The following is a 26,957-nucleotide window of genomic DNA, read 5'->3' as shown; positions in this document are numbered from 1 at the left end:
TTAAATTCAGGGACCTTCTTATATTTATATTATTTTTTTATTATTCTATTTTTCTACAATTAGTGTTTATTTTTACGATTAGTGTTTAGTGTTTATTTAGTGTCTATATAATTCACATATTTCCTGTTTACTGTCTATTTAATGTTATTGCTACACCATGGGGTCTGAGAGTAATGCAATTTCAATACTCTGTATGTCCTGTACATATTGTAGTATTGACAATAAAGCTGACTTGACTTGAAATTATGATTAAAATTACTTTTCTTGCTATGTAACTACATTTTTTAAAACAATTTTTATGACTTTTTATATAAATTTCAGTTTTACAGTACATAAAAAAGCATCATGAATAACATACAGGTAGAAGAGAGTTGGTACTGAGGCTATGGGAGAATTTTAACAGCCAACCATGACAGCTCAACTCAGTCTGTGCATTGAAGGTGATTTATGTTTATATGAATTTTTCTAACAGGACTTCAGGATAGACATGTTGATGTTGCATGCCATGTATAAGTCCATTCAAAAATTTAATTAAAGTCAAACAAATCTCTAAATGTACTGTTAAATAACGTCAAACAAAATTTTAGGGGCTGTGCTGATGAGCAGTGACATTTGTGTGTATATGAATGTACGTGGTCTTTGTATCTGGGTCACTGGCTAAAAATTCATGCTGTATTAACAAGGGGTCTGTGGTTCTGGGTGCTTGCCACATCATGTTCACTTCAATCAATGATTTACCTGAGTGACAGATCCTCAGTTTCTGACTGGATGAAGCTGGAGGGGAACGGCCTCAGCTGGCCTATGAAGTGAAGGGGAGTGGAGGACAGGGTCTGCAGGACAGCGGCTTATATAGCCTTATCTGTCTGAGAGTAGACTCTTGAGTCAGAACGCACAATCCATAATCTTCTCACAGATCATAATTTTCTCTTTATCTTTCTTTCTTTCACACTTCTTTCAAGCCATTCCTATCAACCTTCCCGGCTCTACTAGTTGGAGTGATGGCGACTCTGAAGGAACTTTGTGGGGGTTTACCTCTGAACCCTCTTCCACCAAACCGTGGCAGAGACCCCAATGTGCCTCACGCACCTGTCCGCACCCCAAACCTCACTGCAGAGGAGGAGCGGGTGAGTTGTTACATCAACAAATATTTCACTAATAATGAAGCTTTAAGCCTTTAACTGTGAGTACTTCATTATTCACTATAAATGGACACCAGTCATGCAAAAGAACATTTTACTGCAAATAGCCACTCTGAAAATGTCATTAGTATAGTGTGCATTTACACTAGCAATCAAAAGTTTAGAATACACTACTTTCCTACTTCAGAAATTCAAATATAGGAAGAATAAATACCTGCAATGATTTGACAGATTTCTTTTCTAAACTATTGTTAAAAGCACATATTGAAACTTATTTGGCCCAAAGTTGGTTTAGGCTTTAGAAAAGTTTGAGTGCTGAGAAGCAGTAAAATCACAAGGGGATAAAATGTGTGGGGCATTTATGCTCTTTAAATAGGTGCCACAATGGGTTCTTTGATTAGTGCCCTAGAAGAACCACTTCTGCTTCCCTTAAGAACCATGTTTGAAGAGGAGATTTGTGAGTGTAAAGAACTTTTTAAAACCCACGTAGTGTAAACATTTTATACCCATTTAAGTTTTCTTCCTAGAATGTTTCCATTATGTGGAAATTCTTTACTAAACATACTAAATGTTTAAAAAGGTTCTTTACACTCAGATCTCATTTACAAAATCATTCTCTAAAGAACTGTCCATTGAAAGTAGGTGTAGACAGAAATCAGACTTTGCACTGGCTACTTGGGCCACCAAGCCAATGAAGTGTGTGGTCAAAATGAAGAATTTGTGGCCAGAATTAAAGAAACATGTTTATCATATTCATTGTAATAACAAACAACAAGCACACTACAGTACCAAAAAACAGACAGGTGTTGCTTTGAAAAAGGAAATATTTATTAACACCTTAAAATCCCAGGCATATTACATACTAAGGCTTATTATTCAGTAACTACAGGGACTTCAATGCAAACTGTTTGAGCTATTCTTAGGTTATAGAAATGTGTAATAAACCTTGCCATGTAAGGGGTTAATAACCTATACTAAACTTACCTTAAAGAGGGCATTGTTGGCATGTTAGATACAGAAGTGGTTACAACTGACAAATTCTGAGACTGTCTCAACTGGTCAGTTCCATGTCTGACCAAGCAGGCTGTGTATCGTGCATGCAAGAGTGAAAAGAAGTGATTTTGTTATTTAAGCTTGGTGTGGTTGTGTAAAAATTAAAATTGTTCTGGTGGTTTGTTAAAAGGGAAAATACAAATAAAAAAATATTTAGCACAAGTGACCAAAATGTGGCCAAAATGTGAAATACTGTGGCTCTGGGCAATTGACAGTGTTGACCACTGATCTGATTGAAAGATATTTTAGGAACCAAAAGTAGTTCTTTTGTGGGCATTATGGAGGTTTCAGTTTTTGCAAAAGAAATTACAAATTTTCTACTTACATTTTTGTGGACATACAAGAAAACTTGCTCATGTACTAAAAGCACTTTTAAAAAGGTAGATGTCCTTAAAAAACAAGCAATGTGCAAGGCTTAGCCTCTTACTGTTCTTTATTGAACGCCTTTCATCATTACTCTGATTATTTATTTTGATAAGTTTCAGTAGTGAACAAGTACTTTAGACACTTTAAGTCAGCCGTGATGGACTCATTTATCTCTGCCATTTCGTTTGCAGTTGTGCAGTGAGCTTGGGGTCCAAAGGTTAGGTGTTCAAATCTTTCAGAGGACTTGTGGGTCAGCTAACAGACCCTACTTAAAAACATACAGAATTCTCTGGAGCTTTTCTACAATGTTTACAGGCCTGTCAATAATTAGAGAAGATAAGAGATGAAGTAAACAGATGGAGAAAGAAGGGGTGTGTATGTGTGCGTGAAAGAGAGAGAGAGAGGAAGACGACAAATAACAAACAGAGAACAAGGCATAATGGATTGCAGGTTATGTAACATCATCATTTCATGATGGGTCAGAAAACTGAAGTGTAACCCTGGTCCATGCCGTCTCCATCAGCTGGCCCTGAGGAACGCTCTGAGATATTTTCCTCCGGCTCTACACTCGACTCTGGCTCCAGAGTTTGCCCAGGAGCTCAGGCAGTATGGACACATCTACATGTATCGTTTCTGCCCTTCAATACGTATGAGGTATATATACACAGACTAATCTGTATGTCATAAACACTTTAGAATATCTTTTATAATTCAGTATATGTCCAAAAGTTTGTAGACACCTGCTCATCCAGTGTTTCTTCTGAAAGCAAGAGTTTTAGTAGGGAGATTGTCCTTTTTTGCTGCAGTAACAGCCTCTACTCCTCTGAGAATGCTTTACACTAAATGTTTGAAGATTGCTGTGAGGATTTGATTGCATTCAGCCACAAGAGCGTTAGTGAAGTCAGGAACTGGATCACAAACTGCACTCCAGCTTGTCTCAAAGGTATTGGATGGAGCTCCATGATTTCAGAGAACACAGTTCCACCAATCCACAGCCCAATGGGCTTTATACTCTGGCTCCAGAGTTTGCACAGGACAGGCCTATCTAGCCAGTGCTTGGCATTAGGCATGGTGACCTTAGACCCACGTGTTCCAGAGTATTCCATTCTATTAATGTTTTTCCATGGAGATTATAAGCTGCCTGTGATGAATTCATTAATTAGAGGGGGTGTCTGGATTCATTTGGACATATAATGTGTCTTTATTGGTATGCTGCGTACCACAAAGGGATGTGAATCTGTGACCTGGATATTAGGGTTATAATATTTTTCATATTATTGTTTTCACTGATACATTTGTGTGAATCTTTTGATGAGATATTTCACGATGTAAAAAGATTTAAATATTGATGTGGTTGTATGTTTGGCATAATGGTCTAAAACAGGTCCTCACACCTACCCTATATCTGTGTGTGTTGCAGGGCCTATCCTATTGATGAGTACCCCTGTCAGACACGTCATGCTGCAGCCATCATGCACATGATCATGAACAATCTGGATCCTGCTGTAGCTCAGGTGTGCATAAGCACACACATGTACACCCCTCTCAATGTTACCTGCACTGACAGGAACACACTTCATGTTATTTGACACTGACCTTAATGATATTTTTCTGGGAGAAAATCCTGCAGTTGGGCTCTGTGTGTGAAACACTGGCATCTGTACAATCATCTGAATCACTTACTCACATCTCTCACTGCTCAGTTTCCACAGGAGCTCGTCACCTACGGAGGAAATGGACAAGTGTTCAGTAACTGGGCACAGGTAGTATATGTATATATACTGTTTTCAACTGTTTTCAACAATCATAAACAACTGTTCAAATTCACAGCTTTTATATAATTAATAGGACACTAAGAGGCTGTTAATACAAATCAAAAATAAGAAATTTTAAAGGTGTCCAGAATGATGAACAGAGCCATAGAAGATTCTAAAATGACTGAGAACATTGTATGGCATCAAGAATTCAGTACAAATCTTGTAATGTTACTAAAAATATGTAAAAATACCTTTTGGCGAACAGTTTGCAGTAATTAAATCTACATCGTATCTGTTGCCAAAGTATATAAAATAACAAAACATGTTAATATGGTAAGTGGTTAGAAAGCAAGAGAGAGAGAGAGAGAGAGAGAGAGAGAGAGAGAAGCAGAGGCAGGGAGGGAGAGACACAGAGTTAGAGAGAAAGAGAGAGCAAGAGAGAGAGACAGACAGCAAGAAAGACAGAGACAGAAAGAGAGGAAAAGAGACAGAATTAAAGAGAGAGAGTGTATAATAATATAATGTTTGTATGTCGGTGTGTTTAGTTCTGGCTGGTGTTTCACTACCTGAGCACTATGAGTGAAGAGCAGACTCTGGTGATGTACAGCGGTCATCCTCTCGGTCTCTTCCCTAGCCTGCTCTCCTCCCCACGCTGCGTCATCACCAACGGCATGGTAACGTACACACACACACTGCCCACCCCAATCACTCAGTTCAGCGAATCTGTGCATAATTTATCTGGCCTGATGTTGAGTGCATTTGCGCTTTTCCCTCAGACTCAGTGCAGTGCAGTATTCTCAGTATTCTCTTTCTTTCCAGGTCATTCCAAACTATTCCTCCAGGGAGAGCTACGAGAAAATGTTTGCTCTGGGAATCACCATGTGAGATTGTTTTTTAAAGCTTACTACCTTATTGACCATACAGTAAAATGTAAATGTAATAGAGTTACATGTTTATGGTCATGTAGATCTGTTTGTGTACATGTTTTATTGTCTGTATTAATCTCTTTGATTCTTGCATGTGTGGTCAGGTACGGGCAGATGACTGCAGGAAGTTACTGCTACATCGGCCCTCAGGGGATTGTTCATGGAACTTTGGTATTTAACATGCCACACAACAGACCTCAGCAGAGAGACTGTTGTCTCAAATCTTAATTTGATTTAGTTTATTTGTAATTTAGTCATTTGGAGTGCTCTGTATCAGTTCCAAATAGACAGAACAACTGAAAAAGCTATAAGTCACAAGAGGCCAATCCTGAAATAAGTGCCTAAAACCTTCTTAGACAGGGTAAAATCACTGTAATGCATGACCTCAGGTGGTTTATTTCTTTAATTCAATGGTAAAAAAATATGATATGATAAAATACATCAACATTCAGTAAATAATTACAGTGCATTATTTACTATTATTCTTTTTCTTCTCCTTGTTGTTCAAACACCATTTTGTAGATAATTTCAACAAGAGTTGTGCTACTTATTTTTAATTTTCAGAACATTTATACTTTTTATTTTAGTTAAAATTTCCCTACAGACTCGGAATGGTGGAATATTCCAACTTTGTCCCTTTTTTCATTCCTCCATCCTTGCAATTAAAGCAACTGATTTCAATTTTTTCATCATTTATTAAACTTGAATTGAAGTTTTCTAAACTTCATGTTATATACTGACTGTTTTTCATCAGTTTTTCCGCAGATATTTTATTTATTTTATTCATCTCATTCTTTCTTTTTCTGCCATTTTTCTTTTTCTTTGTTTTCTACTTTTTGTATTTCTTCCTTAATTCCTTCCTTTATTTTTCTTCCTTCCTTCCTTGCTACCTTTCTTTCTCTTCTTTTGTCCTTCCTTGACATAGGTTATGGTTACCAGGCGACTTCAGTTGATGCTGAACCAGAATCAGCTTCATAATTATAATTAAATGGTTTAACTATGACTTTGTGATTGTCCAAATTTATGATACTAATTCTTTCATCTAGAGCTGATAATAGAAAAAGCAGAAATAGAGACTTTTTCTCTCTTCTTCCTCTGGGTGTTTAGCTGACGGTGCTGAACGCAGGGCGGAGGTACCTTGGCACAAGTGACCTGAGGGGTCGTGTGTTTGTGACCTCTGGACTAGGTGGCATGAGTGGAGCACAGGCCAAAGCTGCTGTCATTGCTGGCTGTGTGGGGGTCATTGCAGAGGTCAGCCAAACAGAAATTATGCATTAGCACAGGCTAATCAACCTGCCAACTAATAACCAATGTTAACCAACAAATCAGTGCAGCTCAGGAGCGACTACTCAGGTTTTAGTTAGCATGAACAAGCCATCATGCAGTACTGATCAGCTTGAGTGCAACTGTAAACCAAAGTGGGGAACTGAGGGCTGGAGTCCAGCCTAGTTTGTGGATTTATCTGCTCTGACACAACAACTAAACCTGGCATTGAGTTGAATCAAGTGTGTTTGAGCAGGAAAATGACCTAACTATGCAGGACACCGGCGCTCCAGGAATTAGCCTCCCCCAAAGTTCAAGCATTGTCCAAAGTTCCATGTAAGCACAATAAGAAACATAGTACTTCCTCAATATTTTCTCATGAATCTTAATTGAAGCTGTGTTCTGCCTGAAGGTTGATGAGGCTCCTCTGAAGAAGAGGCATGAGCAAGGCTGGCTGATGGAGATCACTAAGGACCTTGACCACTGCATGCAGCGCATAAGGTACCACACACACCACACACGCTCTTCCAGTCCCATCCTCAAAGACACAGAGCTACCATCTCTAGCAGGCTGCACAACATTTCTGGAACTCTTCACTCTTTTTTTAATAATACAAAGCCAATTGCAGATACATGTACACATGGTTTAAATATGATGATCAAAATAATAAAAAAAAAATCTCTAGAATACTGAACAGAGTTGTAGGTGATTGATGTGTTAATGTGTGTTATCTAGCTGTAGATGAAAGCTGTATAACATCTACAACAAAGCTATAATAAAATGAACATCCTGAATGCCTCACATCTGAAAAGTGGGGATCACATCTTAAGTCAGCTAACTTGACCTGAAAAAAGGATCATTCATACATTAATGCATAATTACAGTAAATTACAGTAAAATAAAAACAGTCAGTAAGTTACAAAATCAGTAATATGATAAGTGATTCCAATCTTTAGAATAGTAATAAACCATCTAATACCATCTGCTCTGATCATTTGATTTGTGAGTTCTGCTATCTATAATAATCAATTATTGAGATTATAACTTTGATCCGGTGAGCGAGGTCATTCACAATGTGATAAACAGTTTAACAGAACAAGAACAAAAAAATCCTTATCATTCAGAGAGTAGTTGGCCAAAAATGAAATAAAGACAAAAGAAATGTACAATAGGTAAAAATGAGAAGAAAAAATGTTATTTGTCTTTTACAGGCAGGCCAGAAGGTCAAAGATGGCCCTGAGTTTAGGTTACCATGGCAACATTGTGGGCTTGTGGTGAGTGTCAGTGTACAAGTTCATGAGTGTTGTGTGTTGAGCATTTCTCCTTGTGAGTCTGAGAGGGTTGTGCTTGATTAAAGGTCTATTACCATTTATGCACATGTGTAGGAGTGGGGCGATATGAAAATGTCCTATCGATGATCCTAGTTTTTGGTATTGTCGTGGTGTTGTGAAAATATACTGAAAATGTTTAAAAGCAATAATATACTTCAAAATCATTTCACCACTGCTATTATATTGATAGACTTTTAAATAAACCTTTCACATTTCTTTATAATGCCAAAAATCAATTACAGTTTAAATAAGATATTATCAACATCACCACTGATTTTTACAGTTCAGATTATAGCTACGTAAACATGTATTGCCCTGTCATGTGCTTTGCAGGGAGACTGTAGTCCAGGTGTCAGCAATCTTATCCACTCTCTGGTATGGATGCAGGTTTTTATTCCATCCAAGCAGGAGGACCTGATTCCACTTGTTTATTCAGTTAATCTCAGTCTTCAAACAGTTGGTTACATGTATGAGGTGTGTCCCATCTTGGCTCGGAGGAAAACCTGCAGCCACACCAACTCTTTGCAGATAGGATTCAAGCTTGTATATCTTAAATTAATGTGATTATCATTGGGTTTTGTACTATGGTACAACTTTAAAACCAGTAAACCTCCCAACTCTCGATCTACGCACGTTTTTTTGTGCTTCAGGGAGCGTCTGTGGGAGGAGTACGAGCGAACAGGAGATTTACTGGTGGATCTGGGCTCTGATCAGACATCACTGCACAACCCGTTTAGTGGTGGATATTACCCAGTCCAGCTTAGCTTTGAACAAGCCAACCAGCTCATGAACACTGACCCTCAGCGCTTCAGAAACATTGTGCATGAAAGGTACTCAAACACTTCAGAATCACGTTGACACAGAGAAAACAGCCATACAGGGCCTCCACAAACCAAATGATTAATAAACATTCTTATGTCATATTTATTAAATTAAACTTCATTCACTGTATCTGCAGTAAACTGAGCCAAAATGACCAGAGTACCAAATTGAAAATCCCATTGTGTCTGTCTGCAGCCTTCGTAGGCACGTAGCAGCCATTAATAAGCTGTCTGAGGAAGGAATGTACTTCTGGGATTATGGCAATGCCTTCCTTTTGGAGGCTAAGAGAGCAGGCAAGTATTACCGCCACAAAGCTGTTCTGGAAGCTGTTTGGCTGTTTTTTTTTCCTTTTACAAAACATATAGCTTTTAATTGAAAAAGTGACAAAGATATAACAGTTCATTTTGGTTTCTTGTGGAGTTTAAGGTTAGGGTTACATTTAGGGTTTAAGTGTAGGCATAGCTTACATAATACAAAAGTCAAGCCAAGAAGTCAACAATTCAAACTTTTGGGAATAATGATGCTGCTGTCTCTCCCAGGTGCTGAGGTGGAGAAGAGCGGAGGAGGAGCTACAGAGTTTAAATATCCCTCATATGTCCAGCACATAATGGGGTTTGTCAGCATACACACACACACACACACACACACACACACACACACACACACACACACACTCACACACACATACACATCTCACTTATCAGGCCTGTCCCAAATAGTGCCACAAGCACTGCAATCCTTAGCAAGTCCACTTAGATTACAAGCATAATGCAGCTTAATGACAATGTTAATTAATAAACAAATGCTTTTTAACGTTCATCTTAATACCTTCTTCTCTGCTATGTTGGTCAGGCAACTGTAAACAAACCCCTCCTCTCTGATCCAGGACCAGAAACTGAATTCAACGTCCAGATTTGAAGACCTCTGCCCTATAGTCTCATAGTCCTTGCATGCACATGCAACTGAGGATTGCAAGAGTGCAAATGTGCCAACTGGGACAGGGCTATTCTCACTCCAGTACTCATTTTTGACCTTTGCCCTTTGTGTGTAGTGATATCTTCTCTCTGGGGTTCGGACCGTTCCGCTGGGTGTGCACCTCAGGGAATCCAGCTGATCTGGCTCAGACTGATGACATCGCCACCTCTGTGCTTGAAGAGATCAGTGCCTCTGTAACCGAGAGGATTCGGCAGCAGTACAGCGACAACATCCGCTGGATCCGTGAGGCTGGGAAACACAACATGGTACAGTACAAAGAGAATGATTTGGTTCAGTAGTGAATAATACAGCTCCATATACAGTGCCATAAGTCATATGTAACTTTCCTTATGACACTGTATGAGTAATAAGCAATTAGATGCTGATACAATACAATAGTGGTACATTTAAAAATGGTATGATTATCAATGGATAAAAATCCAAAATTAAAAATGTTCACTCTCTCATAACACCCATTGTGGATGATTGTGATGACGTGTTTCTGTGTGTAGGTGGTGGGCTCTCAGGCCCGTATTCTCTACTCAGACCAGAGGGGAAGAGTATCCATCGCCTTGGCTATAAACAAAGCTGTCGCAGATGGCAGAGTCACAGTAAAACTCAATATACACACACAGTCAATGCATTAATACTATATGGTGGATATTGAAGTGGCAGTTAAGGTTCTTTTCTCTCTTTTTCTAGGCTCCTGTGGTGATCAGCAGAGATCATCATGATGTCAGTGGCACAGACAGCCCTTTCAGAGAGACATCCAACATTTATGATGGGTCTGCCTTCTGTGCAGGTACACGCACTGAAACCCACTCGCATCTTGTCTAAATGTATTTATTTATCTAAATCTTTTTCTCTCTTTGCATTTTAGATATGGCTGTGCAGAATGTTATTGGTGATGCATTCCGTGGTGCCACATGGGTTGCTTTGCATAATGGAGGTGGTGTTGGATGGTAAAGCAATTTTCATTGCTACATTATAGGAGTACTTACTGGCTATATTATTTTTTGGAGATATACTTAATGTTCAAAAGTTTATAGACACCTGCTGGTCAATGGTATTAATAGAGAGTTTGTCCGTCTTTGCTGCAGCAACAGCCTCTATTCTTCTGGGAAGGCTTTACTCTAGATGTTGGAACACTGTGAGCACTTGATTCAGCCACAAGAGCATTAGTGAGGTCAGGAACTGATGTTGGTAGATTAATGCTTTGGGGGGGCTTTATACCCCTCTGTGTTGGACACGCTGACCTTAAGCGCATGTGCCACAGCTTTACAGTGTTCCATTTTATTAGCAATGCTTTCCTATAGAGACTGTACAAGCAGTGTGTGTGCAGTTGAATCACGTGTGTCAGCATTTGGTGCACCTTAAAGTAGAATTCACTAATTATAGGGGTGTCTGGAAACATTTGGACATATAGTGTATCACCTGGTGATCTAATTGGAGTATTTAGGGTGATCAGGTCTGTACTGATAACTGTTATTTCTTATTGGTAGTGATTACATATTGATTACTTTTAATTCAGGGGGGAGGTGATGAATGGAGGCTTTGGATTGGTTCTGGATGGCTCTGAGGAGGCTGGGAAGCGAGCTAGAACGATGCTGAACTGGGATGTATCTAATGGGGTAAGTGAATGAGTGCTTGGCAAAATAGACATGGTAGTCCATATATAAGAAATGCTCCAGTGTCACATACCAACCTTCTTTAACATACACTGACTGGCCACTTTGTTAGAACTACCTCCTTGTTTTTACACTCGTTGTCCATTTTATTAGCTCCACTTACTATATAGGAGCACTTTGTAGTTCTACAATTACAGACTGTAGTACATATGTTTGTCTGCATACTTTGTTAGCTCCCTTTCACCCTGTTCTTCAATGGTCAGGACCAGGCTACCACACCACCACTATGTCAGTGTCACTGCAGTTTTTATTTTAATTGTTCTTTTTTACACTTAAATACAATTTTGTGGTGGTCCATTAAAACAAAAGTTGTTTTGGCCACACTCTTTGTACTGATGGTTGTTTCTGCAGGTGGCTCGGAGATGTTGGTCAGGAAACGCTAACGCTTATGAGACAGTCCAGCTCACCATGGAGGATCAGCCACAGTTGAGAGTCACCATGCCATACAATGTACAGGATGAACATATACTGTACAAAGCACTGCACTGATAGAACTACACTACTCTCTCATGCCATCTCACTTCTGTGATGTAGTGATTTTGAACCTCATGCAATAGTTTCAGTACACATTAGAGAACATTTAAATCATTACACACCAGAGTTATTGCACAGTATACAGTAAATTATGTCAATAAGCCAATCAGCTCAAGACATTTTGAGTAGATTCATACTATGAAACTTTGCAAAAGCCTGGGATATAAATGGATTGTATAAACGCGCTGCCAATATTAAGTGTATGTGTAAGTGAATTGCTTGCTGACTAAAAAAAGCAAATAAATGTGGAATGTTTTATTAATGTGTCCATTTGTGATTGTCAAATTAAATGTGAAATAAGTGTATTATATGCTGACTAGGAGCTAAAATGTGATGGCAAATGTTATCACCACCGGCTACCTGAAGCCAGCGGTCAATGTTGGAACAGCTCTTTGCATTTAAGGGAATCAAGGTCAAAGTCACTTTGTCAAATTGTGCTGGGGGGTTGCATTTTGTGACCATGTCACCAATAACAATCTGACCATGGTTTGTGATAACAAGGTAAGCATGCCTTGTCATTAATGTGGTCACACCCCTACCAACATTTGTGATTTGGGCCTTTCCTAAGTTACATCAGAGCCACTCTAAGGGGAGCCTGGCCACTACCCATTTCTTTCGTTATATCAAAAATATGACTGTAAAAGCACTAGAGGACACCCGCAAGAGAGTTTGCTCCAAAAAGACTCGCTTTAACTAGTTTACACTTCATATTCTCCTTATAACTGGCTATATTCTGCCCTCACTAGAGTAGGCTGAGCAAGTCAACAGAAAGTGAACCAGCTAACTGGCTAACACTACAATAATAAAAGACAGGCTTCAAGTTCAAGCCTTTAAAGAAAGAGTTACTGAAAAACTGAGACATATAAAAATTGTTACTTGCATGTCTGTTACAAGCTTTGGGCAGGATAGAAGTTTTATTACACACTTTTATAATCTAAGAATAGCTCAACCAGTTTGCATTGAAGTCCCTGTAGTTACTGAATAATGAGGCTTAACATGTAAAAATGCTGTATTTAAACTAGAGGCGACATCAAAATCCAATACAGAGCTGAGCTAATGCTGCTAGCTTGACACTAACCATGCTGAACATACAAGGAGTATTATTGTAGTGCTTGTTTAAAAAAAAAAACAGCTATGTAATGGTATTGCTTTATGGATCTCTGCTTGTATCTGATGCTTAGAGCAAACACTCATTCACTCACTCATCCTCTCAGCCGTTTATCCTCCTGGGTCGCAGGGGGTACTAGAGCCTATCCCTAGCTCACTGCAAGAAACACCCTGGACGGGTTGCCAGTCCATCACAGGTGCAGTGCAAACACAAAAAGTAAAAATTAAATGACTTTATTAACACTGATAATTTGGGCAGGCTATCAATAGGATCCTCTGACTAAAGTGTTTCTCTCCCACAGGATCAAGTTTCAGCTGAGAGATTGATTACAAACATCGGCACACAAGCATTTGAGCATCCCAACCATAAATGTTATATATTTTATTTATTCCCACATTTCCATCATGTTAGGATACTAAGAATTTACCATATTGTCTATTTATGGTTTGCTGGAGCTTCTGGGCCATAAGTTACTCAAGCATTATGGGAGCATAAGAATAAGGAGGATATAATAATAATAAAAAAAAAATTAAGCAAACTAACAAACTATAGTTGTGTCCTAAATTGTACCCTGTTCACTATTACACTATTTATGGGTTCTGCTGTTTTGTAGCGGTGTCCGAAGACATAGTGCTGAAGAACCAGTGCACTCAAACAATCCCACAATGCACCGCAATAAGTGGTGTACAACTTATCCTAGGATACCCATAATGCACTGTGTTGTTTGGTTTGAAGATTTTCGTGCAACTTCTCTGAATATTAGCAAGCCCAGCAGCAATGGCAGCATCTCCACAGACGTCTCTTCAGACCTGTTACAGATGTAGGCTAAGTTAGTTGTTCTCATGTGTCATGAGTCAAACTCTGCGGTTAGTGGACTGGTGGCCTGATGTTTATAGTGTTTATGCAATGGAATCTGCTGTAATGAGCAAACCTGAATGAAGTAGTGTCTGAAATCGTTTACTACCATCAAATTCTGTTCTCTATAACAGTGCTTTATATAGTGATCCAGATTTTCCAGTGTAGGGTGTAGTGGTTTGGACACGGCACATGATTTTGCACTAAAGCTCCATAGGAAACTATTTATGTTAGACTCGCTCGGGAGCGCCCTCTAGTTTATAACAAGACATTTTTGAGTGCAAACAAAGCTTAAAAGCAGCAAGCACCAACACCCCATATTCTATGGTCTCTCTAATTCCACACTTTATCCTGTGGTGTAGTTTTTTAAATAAGAAGCCAACTTCAGCCTCGTCACTCAAGTTACTTAATTCGAGTAGAAGTAAAAGAAAATACTTACTAAAATCAAACTGAGTCGCTGTAAAAAGTACTTAGAGGTTTCTTAGGTGGTCTTCTCTTTTCGGGATAATTTTGGTGTGAAATAAGAAACTCGAATGTGAGGTTTGAGCAACAATAAAACACAAGTGAAATGCTAATTAATTAGAAAAAGTGAATGAGTATAATGGAACTGCATAAAATGCCAGACAGTAAAAGTGAAAACATCATCGTTTGAAAATACTCAGAAACGTGTAAACACAAGTAAGGTATAAGGACTGGTGATACCTGTTAATTGCCTTTAGCTTTTGTGAAATGTAGGACGAAGGTCCGATTGCCGCAGACTCTGTTGCCATGGATACACGCGTAAACTACAGAGCCCTGCGTTGTCAGAAGTACACACGTAAACTGCAGAACTCGTAGCCTAGTTGCCATGGATACGCGCGCAAAGTACAGCGCCTCAGCTTTTGGCGCTCAAGTCTCGAAGAAGGATCCGGCAGCCCGCGCAGACTGTTAGAGGATCATTCCCTTCAGGTCAGCTCGCCATGGAGGACCCGCTGCTGGAGGAGGAGTTCAGGCGGTTAAAGAAGAGAGATTTGTTCCAAACTTACTTCTTTAAAATGGCTTGTCGCGCTTTTGGGCCGCCGAAATGCAGGGAGCGCCTCACGGTGGCGCCCCTGATGCCGAAGTTCACTGTCCCGGTCCACCGCGCTCCTCCTGTCCCAGCCGAGGTCTCTGCAAAGGGATCCGCCCGCAGAGAGCCGAGCTACACGGGGGAGGGCGGCGCGGAGCTGGCAGAGTGGATCAGAGAGAGGAGGGCGCTCCGCGGGGCGCTGGACCGCCTGGGCGAGCTGGATGGGTGGCTGGACAGCAAACCCACCCTCACTGAGCTGGAGTACGAGGTCATGGATCGGAGGAGAGAAACGAGGAAAAGCCCAGCTGCACCTCTGCACCTAAGTGACATGGGCAAGGTGCACACACTCTCTCTCTCTCTCTCTCTCTCTCTCTATATATATATATATATATATATATATGTATATATATATATAACAACAAACGTAAATATGGCGTTTTCCTGCATACTTTAGTGCACAATTTCTATTTATCTGCTGAGTTGAACATATTTGAAAAAAAAAAACAAAAAAACATGAAAGCTTAACTTTTGCACAGGCCACAATTATTTTTTTCCTACAATTCATGTTAAATTCAGCAAATAAAGTATTTGTGCTTAAACTGTGCAGAAGTGTGTTCTCTGTAGAGAATGTGTTAAGTTCACTTAGAAAATCTGCAATACATGTAAATTGACCAGGGCACCCAAATTTTTGCACATGGCTGTAAATCTACATATATATTTAGGATGCTACAGTCTCACCTTTGCTGTTTGACCCCTGATGTCTGAGCTGCAGCAGGGAGCCATGCAAGATGAGGAGGTTCTGGCTAGTCTAAAAATGGTCAGAATGGGTAGTGAGACCCACTCTTACCCATCCACTCTGGGTGGTCATACAGGCAAGGCTGTGGAGAGCTTCAGGAGACAGAGTCTGAGAGAATATCTAGACTCTCTGGAGCAGTGCCAACAACATAAGCTGCCTATTAGCCCCACCACACTACAGAGAGGTACACATATTTTTATTTTTCTATTTTCTATTGATCTACAAATATAATGAGTGCAGCTGTATTATTTTATGTTTTTTTTCTTTTTCCTTAAATTATTATCATATACCCATTAACACTAAATCCTAAGCAAAGTCACATACACTCTGTTTCTCACTCTTTCCAAGTATTTCTGCACCCTGGAGATGCAAGTGGGTGTAAGGGGTTGGCATTGAGGCAGGTGAGCTCGAGCGCTTTTCTGGGCTGTGGTGAGCGTCTGAGGGGACAAGTGTCCTACAGCAACTCTTCTCAAAAGGGAAAAAAAGAAGAGAATGAGGAGGAACAAGAATCAACGCTACATAAAGTCCACAGAGAGAGGTAAGGGATGGTGACTCATGTAGTGGTTCACCACATACAGATGTAAATACACTCAGATTAAAGTTGACATTCTGCACCTTAACATCATGATCATTATTTCCTCTCAAACCCACTAGGAGCAGAAGGCAGCCTCTGACCCGGCGTGCTGACCCTAACGCATTCTGGCCAGGCCATGATGGTCATGTGCAGTTATATCAGCCTGTGATGTCTAACCATCCTGAGAGTGCGCTGTTTCAGCTCGTAGTACACACCCCAACTCCAAGCCCTGGACACTGGCCTGTTAATCAAGCAGGATACTTCACCTCTGGAGACATCAGTGCACACAAGACCTATATATTGTAGTGTCTCTGGAGACATCAGTGCACACAAGACCTATATGTTTTAGAGTCTTTTGTGATACTGTGCAACCTACTTTACTCTTCTGAAAAGGCTGAAATGATCTGGACCAGCCATGTAACATTAACTTTAGACTGAACTCTGCAGGGCTGTAGTTCTCCAACCCAAATAATCTGAATATTGACCTATTCACACATGCATGTTGATTCATTTGAGGCTAAACTAAGGACACACTGTAGATTACAAAAATCAGAGCCTTTACGAAGATTGATTAAAATAAATCTAACCACTAGATGGCGGTGTTACCATGCACAATGCAAAAAAGTAGTCCTAGATTACAGTTCTCTGGCTGTCTCATGGATAACATTTAAGAGGTACAACAGCTCTTTTTGTCAAAGATGAATGATATAAAATATACAAATATGCTTCTGTCTTATATATGAGTAGCAGTCGTGTACAGTTCAATGGATTTTATGTGTGTCATAGTTTGGGCAAAATGTGATGAAATTCATGCAATTGACATTTGGCAATAACATCCCCTTGAGAAGTATTTGCAAGATACTTAGTGGTTATTAGAGCATATTATCAGAGCTTTAAACACAGTACAGACACATTTTTGTAAACTGTGAGAGACCAAACCTGTGTACAAAATGGTTCCCTTTTACTGAAACAGTGCCAGTCATGTTCTAGTGTTGCTCAAATTTTCAAGGTTATGGATGAATATTTTGGCTGTTCTGTGTTCATTCTCCATTCAGTTAACTATACAGCCAGCCTTAAGCAGTGAATAATGAATGACTTTTTTCTGTAACTTCATGGCTGGAGGGTTATTTGCTGGCAAAGGGGTGCTCTCCAAAAAGCCCAGGTGTATAATAGGCTATAAGCATCTTAACCGATAAAATATATGTATTAACCTATTAAACCATCTATATGAACAAAACAAGTTTAAAACGATATGTCAAATTATAAAACATATGTCCATGCTTACATTAAATATATAATACAGTCTATCATGTATTAGGGGGCACTGTGTTTTATTGTTTTGTTTTGTTTTTTTTTTTTAGGTGAAACAATGGACTGAAATAAGATATTCATTCTGCACCTAACTTCAAAATGGTTAAGCTATTTAGGAATAATGCAGCTCATGTGTAGTAAATTTTACATAGCATGGCAGCATAAACTGTGCAAAAAAAAGATTAGTGGGCTGCACCTCACAAAGTTGCACTCCAGTTGAAGTGGAGGTTTTAACTGGATCTGCTACTGAGTTTAACTGTCTCTCTCTTTGTAGCTGTAGGTCTGTTGTCTGTGCGTTTAGAGAAAGTGGTAATTCTGTTTTTTTTTTCAAATAAAACCAGCCTGAATTCAGTCAAAAAGTGCTGGGAAATCATGACATTACTTTAAAAAGCCTTTTGGTGGTATTGGTGTGTGTGCTGCATGTGATAATAAAGCAGTATTGCTGAACATGGCACCAATGATTTGCATGAGGAAGCACAGCACTGTATGTGGGCGTGCTGTATTTGTATAATCCTATGTAGATTTCAGCACAAACATGAATGTCATAGATGAAAAGAGAGATCAGCTGTAGGTAAAGGGTAGAAAAGATGTCGCGGGTTTTAAGTTCACTTCTGTCCACTCGTGAGAATGGCCTCCTCTTCAACATGCTAGGCCAGGACTGCAGTGTGAGTCCTCAGTATTTCACTATATTCTCCTCTAACTCTCTTTATTCTGCTCTACCTCACTCTCCATGTTCTGTTCTTGATTTCTATCATTTGTCATCTTTTTAAGTGTTGTGAGGTATTCAGCGACTATTGCTCAGAAAGTATTATAAAACTAATATGACGGTTATATAGTTATGAGAGGGGAGAACTAAAGTGAGGGTTAATGTGCAGGTCATTAGGGTTTAAGGGGTTAATTACTGAAAATTAACCACACAGTAAGGACAGAGGCAGCTGTTAGAGTTTCTAAATAATAAAGGATGTAAAAATAAAACATAAAGAATTTCTCTGCTTCTTGCTCTCACACAGTATAAGAGGATATTAAATGTAAATGTGTCTGTCAGACAGCATTTATTTAGAGGCTGATTTGTTTGTGATAGTTTGTGTGTTGCACTGTGCTCTCTTCCTGCATAACTGATTTTACTAGCAAAAACAACACGCAGTATTAATTTACTGCTACAGCCAGCTCTCCATAATTGTTGGCACCCTTGGGTGGGTAAAAAGGGTCATGAAAAAATATCTTAGACCAATCTTATGATAAAAAGTCTAATGCTTAATTTCAATCTAAGAAAACAAAAACCTTTATCAAACAATATGTTTTTTTGTTTTTTTTTTACAAAGGATCTATTTTTGGCTCACCTGTGCTTAGAACCCAGTTCCAGTAGCGTATAACAATTTTCAGCTGCTTAGGTTTGTGGCTAGATGAAAGAAAAGGTTTTCTTCTGGCACACCTTCCAAATATGCCGCTGGCATGGAGGTGGCATCTTATTGTAGTTTTGGAGAATTGGTGATCCCAAATGCTACCATCTTTAGCTGTGCAACTCTCTAACTATGACTCTAACTTGGAAAAATGTTTGTCTCTCTAACCGTTTTCTTCACTGTGCGTGTGAGTAAAATATACTTGTGTCCTCTTCCAGGGAGGTTCACTACAGCTCCGGTTGTTTTAAACTTCTTAATTATTGCTCTAACAGTGGATATAGACATTTTCTGGCATATAGCTAGTACAAACTTTTATCTCATATCTTTTGCATATTCTCTATTTTTCCTCTTGTTGATGAATGACTAAAGGAATTTGGCTTCTGTGTCACCTCATATTGATACCACAGTAAAACAAGAAGCCATGGAAGACTATGTAAGAGTTCCTCAACACTCAAGTGGACTTTAAAAAAGTTAAAAACAAATGAGAACATGCTTCAGTTGTTAAAAGACTTTAATAAAGGTTTTCGTTTTCTTAGACTAAATTTACTTTAATTAAAAGACATTTTTTTCAAAATGTTTTTTATCTGTCTTCACCAAGGGCGGCAATAATTATGGAGCTGACTGTGTTGTGTGTGTGTGTTTCAGGCTTCTGCCTGTGCTGTGGTGCAGCTACTCATGGCGACTGCAGCTTGTAAAGGTCAAAAGTCAGAGTGGAAATTTCACAGCTGTGGAGTTGTGTGTTTGGTGCAGGACAGAAAATTACAATCATCATTTATACGACTCTTCTCCGTCAAGGTTACATACACATACACAAGCAAGAACACATCCTAATTCTATTACACAGATACCCATCAAACTCATGTTCATATTGGTCTGAGTTTATGTATAAGTACATTACTGATATGATGATATTAAATAATGTTTTATTTGGACAGATTCTTTTGTTTATCCGGTAGCTTTGACTATATTCTAATGCATGACTATCTTAAAGGTGCATTGTGTAAGATTTAGTGGGATCTTTTTGCAGAAATGGAATATAGTATACAAAACTGACTCGTATTTTGTTAGCTTAGCATGAGCCCTTCATATCTACATGGGGATCGGTTCCTCTTCCATCAGAGGCCGCCATGTTCTATTGTAGTCCACTGACTACTACAGAACATGATGGAACACCGGCTCCAGGGAGTGCCTTTCGTGTTGTGCGTTGAAGTGGCAGCTTGAATGTGGTGGCGCTATAGCACAAGAAAAAGCGAGGGAGGGTGAATCTTCATCATCACAAAAGTGAAAAAGTGAAGAAACAAAATGAAATTGGGACAGGCAATGACAGAAAACCTGACAGCCATTGAAGGTTCTATTACATGCTTGGAATTGGAGGGGTGAGGGAGGCATATTCAGTTGGTTGTAACCTGCAACCTCACCACTAAATGCCACTAAATCTTACACAATGCACCTTTAACCAAAGTACTGACTGTAAATGTAATAGCAGTAATATCTCTGTGTTTCTGTCTGCAGAGAGCAAAGCTGCTTTGGGAGCAGGAGCTGTACTCACCGTTTGAGTATTTAGCGCCCCGTCCCTATTTCCACACTTTCCCTGGTGATGTTAGTGACACAGCTTCCTCTAAATTTCGCCTTCTTCCCTTTTTCCTGTGTGGGACTGTATGTTAAAAGGAACACTTAAGAATTTCCCAACCTAATTTCTATCTGCTCTATCTGTAGTATGCAGTTGATTACCATGAAGAATGATTTCCCTGCACTTAAATAAGAACAGAAAACCCACTAACTCAAACACAGTTATAATAGAAACCAATGGGCAGTTGCTTTAGAATAGATTGGAAAACATTTACCCTATGTGTGTCTTTGTGATGTATATATGCCTGTCCTTCTTTTACCATAGGAATGCCGGACTGGGTTGAACTTTGCTGATGAGGAGGAGGCTGGTCGTTTCTATGGTGCTGTACAAAAGTGCATCAAGAGTACTAGAGGTCTGACCAACAACATCCTGAAGCGCTGCTTTAGTATATATTTAGTCAAACACTTGTGTTCACATTGAAGGCATACTGTAAATCTGGTAAATAATGCTCATAGCAGTGTTGTAACTAGGGACGTGCAATCAAATAGACATTCATATATTGTCACTGTTGGAACAAAACCTCGTATCTCCAAAATGGTAACTTTTCAGGAGAAGAAAAAAACATAAGGAACTTATAATGGAAGTTAACGCTAAAAGATTTATTTCCAAGACGTTTTGCACCATTTCTATCCTTCCATTTATTGTGACATTTTCACACAAAGTAAAGGGCAGCTGGGGTTTACAGATTATGTAAAAAAAAGGCCAAATATTAGTTAAATTGAGATACGAGGTTGATGATCAAGCAGGTTTTGTTGTTAAAACAAAACCTTGTATCTCTAAAATGATAACTTTTCTGGAGAAGGACAAACACAAGTTTTTTGGTCCATTTCTATTAGCCTGTTCATCATGAAATTTCCAAAATAAACGGCATCCGCCCTTTTCAAATCATGAAGAATAAAAAAAAAAAAGCTTTTTGAAATAAAAGACTTTGTCAAAGTCATGAAAACTAATACATTTACATATATCTGCCTATTCACACTCATGCAGTTTATCCCTGCTCATTCAAGTGAAAAGGAGTGTTTCAACCTGAACTGCTTTTCGAATGACGTCCAATATAGAGCAGCCAATCAGAACAGAAGTCATTTACATATAGTCTAGAAGTCACCGTACCAAAAACTGCCTGTTTAATTCAAAGGGATGAACAACATTAATTATGACTGTTTTGGTACAGCCTTCTGCTCAGCGATCGCAGGGATAGGCTCCAGCACCTCCCGTGACTAGGAGTATAATTGGCTTAGAAAATGTATGCGTGTGTGTTTTTGGTACATAAAAACTTATAACAAATGTTATAAGCGAACCTCCGGGGAAAAAAATAAAATACAACAAAATGTAAGGTATGGGTCCTTAAAGGGTTCTAGTTCAATAGCAACAAAGTCTTTGAAGTAAATTTCCTCCACTGTGTGAAAACTGACCATTCCCTTCGCAATCAATCACGTTTGTGTTCCTTTCATCCCAAAATGCTGGTTACTGGCTGGTTGTGTCTGAATCTGAGTCTGTCTGTGTAACTTCTTTTACACTGGTTAAACATACATTTAGCGTACATTTAAGTAGTACAGATATTCCACACATTTCTGGGCAAACTTTTTTTACCTATGTCCTTTGAGGGCCCCCTCCACCTAGGGACTATTATATTGTTGCCTAGGGATTATAATATTGTTGGCCTGTTGACATTACAACAATAATATAATGAAATTTATAAATGTGTCCTGTAGCACACCCTGTCTTCATGCGCACACACAGTCTGGACTCTGCCTCTGGCTGGCTGCTGAGGGAAAAGCTGAATTCTGGAAAAGAGAGCCGGTGAGCAATGTCCACAGTTACATACATACATGCACTTATATCCACTCAGTTTTTTAAATACCTGATGACTTGATTAGATCTTAGTTCTGGGCTCTAACCTGCTTGACTAAGTTACACAATCTTACATAGGTCGCCATCCCCCAAAACCCCACCCCCCTTTGACTTGAGGATGACCAGTACAACAGTGGGACCAGGGATCAAACCAGCTATAAGTTTTACCCCAACTAGTCAATCAACTATTTCTTCAAAGACTCTTTCTAGCCCTAATGCTGCATCTGTTTCTCTGGCACAGAAGAAGGGACCCCTGCCCCCCATCCCTTCTAATCCAAGGGTAGCCTCATCTGGTACCGGTCACAATGTTAACCTTGCCAGCAGCTTTTCCATTCCACTCCCTCCACCTTACCCAGCCCCCAAAATAAACCCAGCAGGAATAAGGAAAAGTGCTAGCTTTGCTCCAGTAAGTTAACAGCAATTCTATTATGTGACCTCACACTTCACATTTCGGTACAGATACAGTATATGACATTACTCTGCATATTTGACCGTGTATACGCAAATTTCATTTTACTATAGAGAGGAAATTATTCTTCTGCTGTACTGAAGCGTCAAAGAAGCCTACAGAAGTTTACAGGTTACTTTGCTCTTTGTTCTCTCATAAACACAAGCATGTATAAGTATATAAACACGTACACACTGTCCAGCCTTACTCTAATTTGAAATATTTTTTTTCTAACTTTACCAGAAATGTAGTCAATCAGACGAGACATGTTGAGGTCAAGATTTACTTCTTAAGTTCTGCACTGGAGCTACGAGTCTAATGAGCTAAATGGAAGCTAATACCCAAGCAATTAGCATCATGTGAACTGCATGCCTAAATCATCATACACTTGCCTCAGACTATGTACAGATATTAAGTAATCTCAACAGACTTCATTATAAGGTTTCCGACACTGTATAACATACTGTTATCCCACAGGTTCCCCAACCTGGTCCTGGAGCACCCCCGGCTCTGCACATTTTAGTGTTTTCGTACCCTAACACTCCCACTTCTACTCAGGATGGGCTTGTTAATTAGCCAATTAGTTGGATTAGGTGTGTTGGGAACACTGATAACACTAAGACCCTGTTTGTACCTGATCACTTCATGCGTTTTGAGTATCAGGATTTTATCTGGATAAGGCCAAGTCATGTAAAAATGCAAGTGTAAACGCACAGATACAAATCCAAATGCACAAACCACTTCAGTTGGTCTGAGACGCATTTGAGCCATGTTACTGCAGTGTAAACACATCCGTCTCTAAAAGACACATTCAATAACCAAAACTCCTCCCAGTACAACTGAAACTCCTCCCCTTGCAGTATGTCACTGGGCGCGTGATCTATGTCTGGGTAGAAGATAACGCACATGGTCAGTGACCAGATGAAACTAAATGTTTAATAGCAATATGGAAAAACACTACTGTGCAAAACAAACTGCAGATGACTTACAGGAACTGTGTAGAATTCAAACAAATATCTAAACAGCTCTCAGAGAATGGCTTCCAAAGAACAAGCAGATTTGCATATTCTGTACCACACAGCAGTCGGGTTTCAGTCTGACCAATCAGACACGCATATGTCTACCAAGTGTAAATGCATGTGGCAAAAATCTTATCAGGATACAATCTAGATACTAGTTACTAGTCACTAAAAGGTGCAGGCCACGGGGTATTCCGGGACAAGGGTGGTGAACCAACGCTGTTATCCAGTGGGGAAGAAAGGACTAATGATTTCTATGAAATAAACAAAAGAAACAAGTTTATTGTTTTTAATAGTATCATCACTCTTGTTGTATTGGAACCATGAAAGCATTGTAGTAATACTTTTTTGATTGAAAATGTATCTTTTTTTTCTATGTTGTATCTAGGTAGATACAGCTAAGCTAGAACTGTCAGTAGAATCACCCTATCATGTTTTGATTTACAATGAGTGGGACCAATTTTGTGACAAAAAATCACTCTAGGCCTTTCAGAAGTCCTAAATATGTCACTAACTGTGAATACAAGAGGTAATCTGACCAAAGAATTTCAGTCAGATATTAGAAATGGAAAACAGTGACAGCAGCTATTTAAATGGCTCTTTAAATTTGCCCTGGCAGAGAAAACTCTTCAAAACAAGGAGTTAAAACTCTTTAAAACAAGGAGTCACTGTAAAACTGCTACAAGCAAAAATGTATATTGATATGTATGGTATAAGCTTCAAATAAAACTTGGGATGTCTTTAGAATGGCCAAAAAATGTTCATGTGAATCGCTGTTAGCTTAGCTCAAGCATACTATTAGAATCCCATAGGGGTGCCAGTGGAAATTAGCATTATCATAGAGATGCTTTTTTCTTTTTTTTTAATTTCTTTGACATTTATGGTCCAAACTGAAGGTCTAGCACTAATAGTCATGGTTTGCCACTGCTGTTATCTATAAAAATTGAAAAAAGAAGTCTACATTGCATCTTAGAGACTGGATTTGTCTGTACTTTTTTTAAATTGTCTATAAAAATATTATATATATATATATATATATATATATATACTATTTTTATAGATAGCTGCATGTCATACTGTTTACAACTCAGCATGGTTTGTGGAAATTGTAATAATATATCCAAGCAGTTTGCACAGTTGGGTAGACTCACAGCTCCAGCAATCCAAAATTAAAGAAGCAAACGTCAAATATTGAACATACCTTGGCTGATAGACTACATTTGGTGTAAGGAGAAAATTGTACAAATTTGATTTTATTTCTAAGCTATCACTTTAAATGCTTATGTTTTTTCTTTGTCTTTCTAGCTGACATGCAAGCAGACACTCACTATGAGGAAGATCAGTAAAATCAACTGCGAATCTTCTAATGTAACACGGCTGTTCCAGCTTAATCTTTTCTGCTTTAACATCTGATTGTAGAACAATTTCTCAAAACCTTTATAAGTACACTGCACATTAGAGGACTTCTGCTCCTGATTTGATTCATGGTCTCTGCTGGTGCTGCAGGATAAAATCAGTTACATTTCTTACCTGCCAAGTTCTGATGTTGCAATTAGTAAGTGATAGAAGATTGCAGCTGTATATGAATGCTGCATGCATGTGTCTGTGAATCAGCTTGACTCACTCTTCTCGTGATCATATTAAGACTATGATGAAAATAAAGACCTTCCGAAGACCTTGAGTGATATGTGTTACTTCAAGCTAGGATTTTATGTGTTTAATGTGAATGTGTTAGGTCCTCTTTGTTGGCCTTCACAAGTTTACATTGGAAGAGTGGAAAATAATATCTTTTTCATTAAATATAATGTCTTTTTAGTCCCAACATCTGGGCCTGAGTCCTGGACAGAGTCACTTGACCTATTTACCATACCAGCAGGGGTGGATGATATAAATGGGATGGTAGGGCTGAGACCTCCCTCTCTTTTACAGAAAAAAGGAATCAAAATGATATTTAATTTGAGGCATCCTCATCATTTTACTTGCTGTTAGCAAATGACTAGTAGTGGATTGTTTTGGACTCCTGCAGACCCAAGAACTAATGCATCACCAAAAGGTCATAAGAAAAATATGAATTGGCCAAAATGAATCTGATTTACATGTAGCCCAAGCTACAGATTCACTCAGCCAATGTGTAATTCTCTGTCAAATGTGTTGTGATATATTACTCCAAGTGCCATGCCCCGTAGAATCGTTATCCATTTGGACTAATTTATTTAAGCCCACTATGCTTAACTCTGCCTTCCCGCTGTCTACAGTCAGTAACACTAGCTTGAAGTTGTAGAAATATTTTTTTACACCAAGAGATTGTGAGCATGTCATTCATTATGTTTGATATAAAAATATTTTAAAATGCGTCATAAGAAGGCTGTATTAATCTGATTTTTACATCACTGCACCAATGCTAGTTTCAGAGGAAAGCTGGATCACACAAACACAACCTACACTGCAGTATCTTCAGTATAAAGCAAGCTCACCACAGACACTACTTTGGGCCCAGAGAAGACGACAAAACTAGGTAGAAATATGACAGCTTAGATGTTCAAAGTTAAACCTACAAAGTTAAGGATGTACAAACTTAAAACCTAACAATTATTGAAGCCAAAACACAGGTTACTGCCACAGTGGGGAGACCCAAATGAAGACGGCATGAAAGTTTAATCAAGCAGCTGATGTGCGAAGGCGAGGAAGAACAACACAGCAATCTTAAAAACCTAAACCTTATCATCTTAAGCTAAAGCATACTGCCACGGCGGACATGAGACATGTTTATGGTCTGTTTATATCTTACCTGCAATGACTGAAGTAACATCAGTCCAGGCGTTTAAATGTAACCACTACAACAGGTGGAATGGGAAATGCTTCAGCTTCATCTAATATTTATCCACTGTACAAGTTAAGCACTGACTTGATGCTGTCACTTTCTGTGGATTCCACTGTCTCATCTGTTTATTTTTCTTCCTCACTGCCTGGGCCTGTAAGCCGTGAAAGTAGCCAATCATGGGTTCGCTTATCTCCCCTCTCTCCCCTTTCACATCCAGAACGGAGCCGATTTGTGGTTCATTG

The 26,957-nt window shown here is 39.0% G+C and overlaps 3 protein-coding genes across 3 annotated transcripts; all 3 read left to right on the top strand.

Annotated features, from left to right (window-relative positions):
- Positions 1–853: 853 nt before the first annotated feature.
- Positions 854–12,112, top strand: uroc1 (urocanate hydratase 1). Its single transcript, XM_036570837.1, has 19 exons — positions 854–1,124; positions 3,082–3,212; positions 3,979–4,072; positions 4,262–4,321; positions 4,861–4,989; positions 5,135–5,196; positions 5,346–5,412; positions 6,349–6,492; positions 6,917–7,005; positions 7,716–7,778; positions 8,486–8,665; positions 8,853–8,950; positions 9,197–9,269; positions 9,709–9,898; positions 10,145–10,243; positions 10,335–10,434; positions 10,513–10,594; positions 11,164–11,263; positions 11,672–12,112. Exons 1-19 carry the CDS (start codon positions 999–1,001, stop codon positions 11,807–11,809), a joined length of 2,025 nt encoding a protein of 674 aa, XP_036426730.1. The 5' UTR covers positions 854–998; the 3' UTR covers positions 11,810–12,112.
- Positions 12,113–14,776: 2,664 nt separating this feature from the next.
- si:dkey-197j19.5 (EF-hand calcium-binding domain-containing protein 12) lies at positions 14,777–16,541 on the top strand. Its single transcript, XM_036569664.1, has 4 exons — positions 14,777–15,202; positions 15,638–15,845; positions 16,010–16,199; positions 16,316–16,541. Exons 1-4 carry the CDS (start codon positions 14,777–14,779, stop codon positions 16,539–16,541), a joined length of 1,050 nt encoding a protein of 349 aa, XP_036425557.1.
- A 1,548-nt stretch (positions 16,542–18,089) lies between these two features.
- On the top strand, positions 18,090–25,530 carry si:dkey-197j19.6 (wiskott-Aldrich syndrome protein). Its single transcript, XM_036569582.1, has 8 exons — positions 18,090–18,211; positions 19,592–19,741; positions 20,459–20,545; positions 20,841–20,928; positions 22,289–22,376; positions 22,506–22,833; positions 22,950–23,007; positions 25,200–25,530. The coding sequence occupies exons 1-8, from the start codon at positions 18,134–18,136 to the stop codon at positions 25,238–25,240; spliced, it is 918 nt and encodes a 305-aa protein (XP_036425475.1). The 5' UTR covers positions 18,090–18,133; the 3' UTR covers positions 25,241–25,530.
- Positions 25,531–26,957: the final 1,427 nt, after the last annotated feature.

Source organism: Colossoma macropomum, unplaced genomic scaffold (genome assembly GCF_904425465.1).
Source record: "Colossoma macropomum unplaced genomic scaffold, Colossoma_macropomum, whole genome shotgun sequence".
Taxonomy (NCBI): Eukaryota; Metazoa; Chordata; class Actinopteri; order Characiformes; family Serrasalmidae; genus Colossoma; species Colossoma macropomum.
The sequence above is the reverse complement of the archived record's forward strand: the minus strand, read 5'-3'. Positions and strand labels throughout refer to the sequence as shown.

What these genes read in the sequence shown, in the direction of transcription:
- si:dkey-197j19.6 (XM_036569582.1), top strand. Translation starts at nt 18,134, where the DNA reads ATGTCGCGGGTTTTAAGTTCACTTCTGTCCACTCGTGAGAATGGCCTC. An exon ending in GTGCATCAAGAGTACTAGAG is followed by an intron (nt 20,929 to 22,288) that starts GTCTGACCAACA and finishes TGTGTCCTGTAG; the next exon opens with CACACCCTGTCTTCATGCGC. An exon ending in AATTCTGGAAAAGAGAGCCG is followed by an intron (nt 22,377 to 22,505) that starts GTGAGCAATGTC and finishes AATCTTACATAG; the next exon opens with GTCGCCATCCCCCAAAACCC.
- uroc1 (XM_036570837.1), top strand. Translation starts at nt 999, where the DNA reads ATGGCGACTCTGAAGGAACTTTGTGGGGGTTTACCTCTGAACCCTCTT. An exon ending in AGGCTGGGAAACACAACATG is followed by an intron (nt 9,899 to 10,144) that starts GTACAGTACAAA and finishes TTCTGTGTGTAG; the next exon opens with GTGGTGGGCTCTCAGGCCCG. An exon ending in TGGGTCTGCCTTCTGTGCAG is followed by an intron (nt 10,435 to 10,512) that starts GTACACGCACTG and finishes TTTGCATTTTAG; the next exon opens with ATATGGCTGTGCAGAATGTT.
- si:dkey-197j19.5 (XM_036569664.1), top strand. Translation starts at nt 14,777, where the DNA reads ATGGAGGACCCGCTGCTGGAGGAGGAGTTCAGGCGGTTAAAGAAGAGA. An exon ending in CCCCACCACACTACAGAGAG is followed by an intron (nt 15,846 to 16,009) that starts GTACACATATTT and finishes ACTCTTTCCAAG; the next exon opens with TATTTCTGCACCCTGGAGAT. An exon ending in CATAAAGTCCACAGAGAGAG is followed by an intron (nt 16,200 to 16,315) that starts GTAAGGGATGGT and finishes CAAACCCACTAG; the next exon opens with GAGCAGAAGGCAGCCTCTGA.